This window comes from Balaenoptera musculus, chromosome 12, assembly GCF_009873245.2.
Source record: "Balaenoptera musculus isolate JJ_BM4_2016_0621 chromosome 12, mBalMus1.pri.v3, whole genome shotgun sequence".
Taxonomy (NCBI): domain Eukaryota; kingdom Metazoa; phylum Chordata; class Mammalia; order Artiodactyla; family Balaenopteridae; genus Balaenoptera; species Balaenoptera musculus.
Genome location: NC_045796.1, coordinates 3,954,647 through 3,962,213, shown reverse-complemented (window position 1 = coordinate 3,962,213; position 7,567 = coordinate 3,954,647). Strand labels below are relative to the sequence as shown.

At 39.3% G+C, this 7,567-nt stretch overlaps 1 protein-coding gene across 1 annotated transcript in view; it reads right to left on the bottom strand.

Moving 5' to 3' along the window:
• Positions 1-271: 271 nt before the first annotated feature.
• The window catches only part of PDE10A (phosphodiesterase 10A), a 305,951-nt gene continuing 298,655 nt past the window's right edge, over positions 272-7,567 (bottom strand). Inside the window, 1 exon segment of the mRNA XM_036871540.1 lies at positions 272-7,042. Within this exon segment, the coding sequence (XP_036727435.1) occupies positions 6,925-7,042 (118 nt within the window). The 3' untranslated portion in view covers positions 272-6,924.

Genomic DNA, 7,567 nt, shown 5'->3' with positions numbered 1-7,567 from the left:
AGGCCTCGGGGAAGGAAGACTTGTGTCCTGCCCTTGACTCCCAGCCGCCCTCCCTGCACTTCCCGGAACATCAGGCGCCCGACACACTTGCTGAATAAATGTTTGCTTAATAGTGTTGTGTTTTTAGGGTTCCTTTGGTGTGGGAAATAGCTCTTGGTTATGGTAAGTCTGATGGAAAAGTCAAACCTGTGCAATAAAGATAAGGGCTCAAATTCAGTCAGCTTTACAGAGAACCATCTGCAAGCTCAATGACCAAATAAGTTTCTGGAGATATTAGCTCATGAAATTTATTTTTAACACAGTAAACATTTGACACAGTTTCACAGGAAATGAATATTTAACAAAAATCCTGTCCACAACATGCACAGTGCTGTGTGCTCAGAGAGCCGTCCGTTAATAAGAGTTCGGTGTGCAGAATTCCATTTTAAGGTCTTTCTACGTTCGTCGAATTAACAAGGCCGTGGACACCCGTGTTTAACAATGCCACAAGTCTTTATTCCAGGAAACATTTATTTCATTGACTCCCAAATGTAGCTCTAATATGTTTTTGGTGAGAGAGGGTCTTGGGATGCGATTCAGCTTCAACTTTCTGGTCTTAAATATTTATCATTTCCCTGCCCACCTGATGGCAAGCAGAGAGAGTCAAATAAACACCATTACTTTAAGCGGAGTTTTAAAGATGAAGCCATAAGGATACTGATCACGGCTTAAAGATTATGTGAGTTTAGCTGAGAACATTTTTTTTTTTCCTAGCAGAGAGAATCCCAGCACTTAGTGTAAACACGCACGCCACGTGGAGTCCTTCCCACTCTTGAGCCATGTGGGCTTGGACTGGTCCTGGGAGCCCTGCCAGTGGGGAAGCTGTTTCAGGAAGCAGCCTTGGCACTGGGGCTCATGAGGTTTGTAACATGAAGCAGTCTTTCTAAAAGACCACACTTTTCCCAAAGAGTCTTTTCACTTTTAAAATTACACAGTGGAGTTAATACAAATCATCGTGTAAAATTTAACGTTTTATGTTGTCTCATCCTTTCTGCCAGGAAATGGCTGAAGCAAACATACCACGTTGCTCCAATGTGAACTCGGTCTCTCCTCTGCAGACAAGGCCTGGAGAGTTTGCACATGAACTTTTATGAAGCTGCAAATATCTCTTACCTTCCCCACACGTGAGAACAAATGATAAACGTGAAAGGTGATATTTTAAAAACTCTTGTATTCAATTATTCACACCGAAGGATAGCCATTAAAATTATGAACATCTCTACATATATTGCATGTATCATACATATATATATACTTTAAATGTATAATTACATATCAACAAAGGTTTCTTGCTGCTCTAAGCATGTAAGTAAAACAAAGATTTTGCAAAGTAACACCCATATATGCATATATACTGGCTGTTTGAATTATGAATTTATTTACAACTTGCCTAGGTTATAATCAGTGATTATTGTTATATTATACAAACATGACAGTAAAGGTTTCTTTTAAATACAAAGACTGCAAATGAATACATGAAAAAATTACACACATGTACAATATTTATAAGTTATAAATGCAAAGTTAAGACCTCTTTAAATTATTGCACTTGTGCATTTTACAAAGTTTTTATATGTCATACATATAAAATATTTTTAAAGTTATAACTTATTAACTGTAATGAAGTTGGATATTGTTAACTCAAAATTCCTTCTCCTTCCAAAAGTGAGCCCATTAAAACTTTGGATACAAATCCATCGACTCTACAAATCAGCTTATTATGAGCATTGCATTTTTGACAGCTTGTAACCTGTATTCCACTCCAGCAGCTTCTGGTCAGCAAGGAGATTATCACCAGCAAACTCTTAGTTGCCTTGGTTAGGCAGGGATAGAGGATCTCCTTTGTTCATAAGGACTTGTTAAAAAAAAAACAAAAAGTCACCTCTTCTTTTCAGAAAGAGTCAAGATGCTGCATTTCTACAAATTTTGGTAACTGTTTCACAGTGTTCTGGGCACGCATACTTTTTCCAGTGGGTCAGTGGGTGGGTTCTGGTGAATAGGTGGGGGTCGTGGTATAGAAACACCTTCTACAACTACATCTACTCTCAGTGTGCACACTAAGTGAATATAAAGGGCATACACCATACAACAGGTCATATGGAAAAGATAGTTCCCATATGTCGTTTACACAGTATATTTGAGATACGGCACAAGACTGGGAACTAAAGAAAAAACAAAAGCTGCAATGCCCAGGATAGGATGATATTTTAGGTGGGCTAGGGTACTGGATAACACACGTTTAAAACTTATCCTGCAATAGGAATAAAACCTTTCCACTTAAGCTTCAGTGAATGTACGGTTCCTCAAAAATATTAGCTGAAACTTGATGTGTGAAAACCGACTACCCTAATTGGCAAGCGTGATCTGGCTGGAAGTTTCGGCCTGGGTCCTGGGGTAACGCTCACCCGTGCCCAGCAGGGGTACACGCAGGTCTGCACCCTCTCAGGGCGGTCAGCTCTGCAGGACCTTCCACTGTCAGTCAGAGAAGGGAAAAGCTTAGAGTTCGGATGAAGGTGGTAATGCTTCTTTGGATTTCAAACGTGTTTCTTGTCTTTCACTTTGTCCCATCTTTTCAATTTAGAACCAGAACAGCATCAAAACTGTTTTGTTCCTTTTTTTCTATTCTTATCATCACATAAATGTATCTAGTGCTTCAGACAACCAAAATATCCAGTAAAAAAAAAAAAAAAAAACAAAAAACAAAAAGTGTAAGCACTGCATTGGGTATCACTAATTTAAACTTAAGTGTTTAAAGAAAATTGGCAAATGTGTATCAGGATAAATACTTAACGCAAAGGTAAAAATATACTAGCCATGCTCTACAGACAAGCCTGGGGAAACCATCACTGACAGCATACTTGGCTAATTTATATTTTACAGTGATTTTAAAATCAGATTAATACTTGCAATAGAAGGGATACACTAAGGTGACTAAATGAGTATGTTTTTAAAGAATTAAATCCTGAATAAAATCAGCAAAGTGTAGAAAAGAAAATACCATTTGAAATATACAAAGATAGAAGTGATTTCAACATCTAAATCATGCATATGTACCTGAAAAACCCAACAAATCACATCATAATCAGTGTCACAGCTCTTGGAAGTTCTTGCAAAAATACTGAATCTGAACAGTTCATCGGTTATGGTCACAAGGGTGACTGTGAATGAAATAAAATAAGGGATAGAAATCTGATAAGGAGAGAATGATCCTAACTCATTCCACTTGATAAAATTAACCATGGATGTGTCCCTTGAAATGTTTTTAATTATAGTTAAGCAAGAAAGCAAAACAATGAATATATGAATGAAGAAGTAAAATTACAGAATTTAAAATAAAGGCACAGGCCAAGGTATGGTGAATCACTTAGTCCTATTAAAACTCAGACCTTACTCTGGGTTAAAAGACCAGCAACATAATACTCAAAACTAAATCTATTAAGCAATCCAGGAAGCTAAGAATTTATGCATCTCTGTGTATCATGTACAAACATAGCTACTGTGCTTGAATATACCAAGAAAGCAAAATTCACTGAGGTTGATTGCATAAAATAAAGAAAGCATAGTATCTGAAAAGCATGCTGAAAAGAGGAAACCTACACTGAACAAATCTAGTTCTGAATTAGCTCTGTTTTTGCTGCCGTGAGAACAAGTCACCCCGAGCAGCACCGTGATTGTCTGCACAGATGCTTTTCCATTGAGAGAAGAGTCAGGATGGAGGACAACCGCGTGTGACTAATTCAAAACCTGGTCTCTCTTCCAACATTGGTTTCTCACGTGCTTCTTAGAAATAACTAAAGCTGGGAAACGGATCACAATTCCTGCCCTAGCAAAAGGGTCATTTTTGAGAATTCCTTTCCACATTAATTGCATTTAAGATTTTCTATTTAATTAAATCACAACTAGTAATTAATCAGATACTTGCATTTTTTAGAATTTTATTCCGCTGCCCGAGTTCAATAGTTCACGTTGTTAGCATGCATTTCCAAGAAAATTTCTAGTTAAAAAATATATTCGCTATCTCTGAATGGAATAATTGCATTTGATGATAAAACTGTATCTATTATAAATCAGCACAACCAATAAAAAAACTTTGCAAATCAAATATTCTACATATACTCACAGCTGGTTACCAAATTTATACTGAACAGGGAAACTTTGGCCCAATATAAAATATCACTTTAATGAGAAACTCATCAAAACTTTTGGCGATAAAAACCATCTGCCCTTTAAAGAAAAAATCTGGGGAAAAGACGAAACAGAACTCAAAAGCGTGTCTGCTAAATCAGTCTGCCGAGATACAAAATACTCCTAACTGTGTGTTTTCCAAAACAGATTGTTAACTAAATATCACTGCATCTGAGGCCCTTTCATTTTAGGTAAATCTATGATTCCTAAGTCAATCTTACACATGGTAAAAGTAATAGTAACAGTTTACATTAGAATACAGTCCTTTGTTCAAACTTTGTTTCTATTATGACTATTTCACAAGAAATCAACCAACCGATAACTCCATACACGTTTCTTTGGGAAACTACTGCTCAAAGTACAGGTCACATAATGCAATACACCTGGGTATGCCAAAATAAGATACTTTTCTCTAATAATCATGTTAGAACAGCAACCTTAAAAATGCAAAAATAGCCATAGCATTCCCTCCCCCATGACTGTTGTCTATTTCAAGAAGCAGAATTCATGCACTCTTTTAAAATCCTTTAAATTAAACAATAGTCTTCAATGATATTTCCTGCCCCCTTGCAATTCAGTCTCCAGGTTCAGTTAGATGACCTAAGTAACTTTTGTGATTAAAGTTGAATCTCATGGGTCCAGTTTCATACACTTGGCTGTAGAAAGTTTGGATGTACGCAACTTTGTAGAATTCAGTTCTGTGAATACATTAACATGAGAGAGGACTCTTTCTGGTCAGCTCTATATCAAACCATATATATTTTCCAACATGAAAAATCACTTTTTGAAGAATGGGGCTGATTTTTACTTTTCAAAGATGTGTTTGCATCTCTCTCACACATATATGTGTGTGTATCTACATACATGTGTGTACCTACATGAATGTCTATGCGTGCACAGCTAAACACATCCGTGTGTGTGTGTGTATCTAGCCACAGTGGTATTCTCTCTGTTATTTCATTTTACCTCATATTGTATAATTATAATTGCAAACGGAGCTCCATGTAAGGAAGATGGCAACTTTCAGAAGCCCATAAGGAAACTGAACACACAGGGTTAATTTTAAAATAAGAACTATGTTCATGTATAGCTAACTCTGCTGCAACACAAATAAACCGTATTATAGAGACACCTGATTTCATCATTTTTGCAAAAACCAAGCTCATATGAACAACAATGTGTATAGTATTGGACGTGTAGAAGAATATTTTTAAAAATTTATTTTATTGAAAGTAATATTCCAGTTTCCTGCTTCGAGAATCGTGGATAAGCCATTTGTTACGGGTCAGCCTAGCACTTCTGAGACTCTAATTCCTTCAGGTCAGGACTAGCACAGCTTCGGAGGTTACCAAGTCATCGTGCTAAAAATCTTTAAAGCATTAATATGCACCAGAAGTGACTGGTTTATAATCCTTGTAGGAGGGGGTCCAGACTATTAACTTTTGTATATTTTTTCAAAACATTCACATTGTAGAGTAATATGAGCCTACCAAAACTGATACAGGAGAGACTGCAGACGCAGGTGTCTCTGTAGATATTTGATCTTGAGCAGAGCAAAGAGAACAGAGATGGGCCCGGATGCAGCTGCCGAGGGCAGAGAGCTTACAAAAGACCATCCAGAGCACGAGCACGAGAGGAGGACAAACAGGAGATGGATGAGCGGCTCGCAGTGAAGACTCCAGGAGGCTGAAATGTTATGGTTTAATTGGTTTTAAGAGAAATGTATGGTCTTGTAATTAAATAATTTGTAGAACAAACCTTCCACTTTGAATGTGAGTTTAAGATTTGGCAATGACATCAAGTGAAAACATAAAAGAATCATCGTTAAAAATTCACATTTTACATCCGTAAGACTTGTCCGCTGAAAAAAAATTGTATGCCTTGCTTTTATTTTGTTCTTTATGTAAAGGGTTTAGGAAATTTGCCAAGACTACAATAAAGAAAAAAAGTAAAGAAAACAATACTCTCTGACATTTTTTGAATTGATACTTGGATTTCTGAGATTTATTATGATGTATACCTGCATCTCTTTTCAAGAGGATAGAAACTCTGCTTCCTTTAGTGTTAAATTTATTCATCTAAGCCCTTTAGTATAAGCTTAAAGAATACGCTTTAAGTCCACCTAACTTTTAATTCATGAGGCTCTGAAGAAGAATCGATTTTCCATCACTGATTGCAGAAAGGCGCTTCTTACTCTGTAACCTCGATGCCACGTGTCTGAGGCTGTCTGCTATGATTCACGCTAATTACAAGTAGGTCACACATGAACATCCACAAGAGTAACATGTAAAAGTTCCTATTTATAACCAACAACATCAAAGCAACACTGGTGTTAAAGCCAAAGTACAATATCATAATAGTACCGTTTTAACCCTCACTGGAAAGATACAGGGAAAAGTACCCCCTTCCGAATAATTGTCCGTTTCCATTAAGGCCTCAGCTATGTTAGCCCATTAGAAAAGGCCAGTTCACAAGGAGTCACTGGGGCTGCGGATTTCTGGTCCTGGCTCATCACCGTCGGCGACGCCGTACAGAGGAGGCTGGCAGGGTGCCGTCTGCTGGATGTGTTTACTTGATGGTACCTTCTTGAAGAGGTCTGCATCCCAGTTGCCAGGTGTAGGTTCCCCCCACAAAAATAAAAGGAAGAAAAGTCAAAGAAGCAAGATGAACACCTTCAGGTGGGAGGGCTCAGGGGCGCCATCAGTCATCGATCTTCACAGGCAGCCTCTCCGAGGTCCCCTGGGCCGCCGGCGGGTTCGAGATCCACACGGCACTCTCCTCCCCTCGAATCACCTTCTCCCACTGGCTCAGGTTATTCCTGGAATAAGAGATGCAGCGACAGGGGCCGTTTCAGAAAGGACTTCTGGACTCTGTCCCAACAATCATCCGCACCGTCCTGTGGCATAACTCAGCCTGATGGCTTTTGGGTGTCGTTTTGACTCTGGTGACCTTGATTCTAACCAGCTTGCAGGCTCCCAGCCTGTCCCCCGACTCGGCACCACAGCTCAGTCTCCTCAGAGGAGCCTCGGCCACCAAAGCCCCGTCCCACCAGCTCGTTTCTTAGCTGGGATTCACTGGAAAGGGGACTGAGCCAACGGGTGACCACCGAGGACACGCGGGATGGGAGGAAAGGGTGGAAGGGGGGCCGGAGCCGCAAGTTCATACACCAACGACACCTCCGGCCAGGCCTTCCCACCCCATGAGGGGAAGCGCGTGTCCCCCCGGGGCATCTCCATCCCCTTCACCCCACATGCGACACCGGGGAGAAGCCTTATTTTGAACACCATGTCATGTATTAGAAAGGCACCATAAGTTACACCTGCTACGAACTTTTGAAATTTCC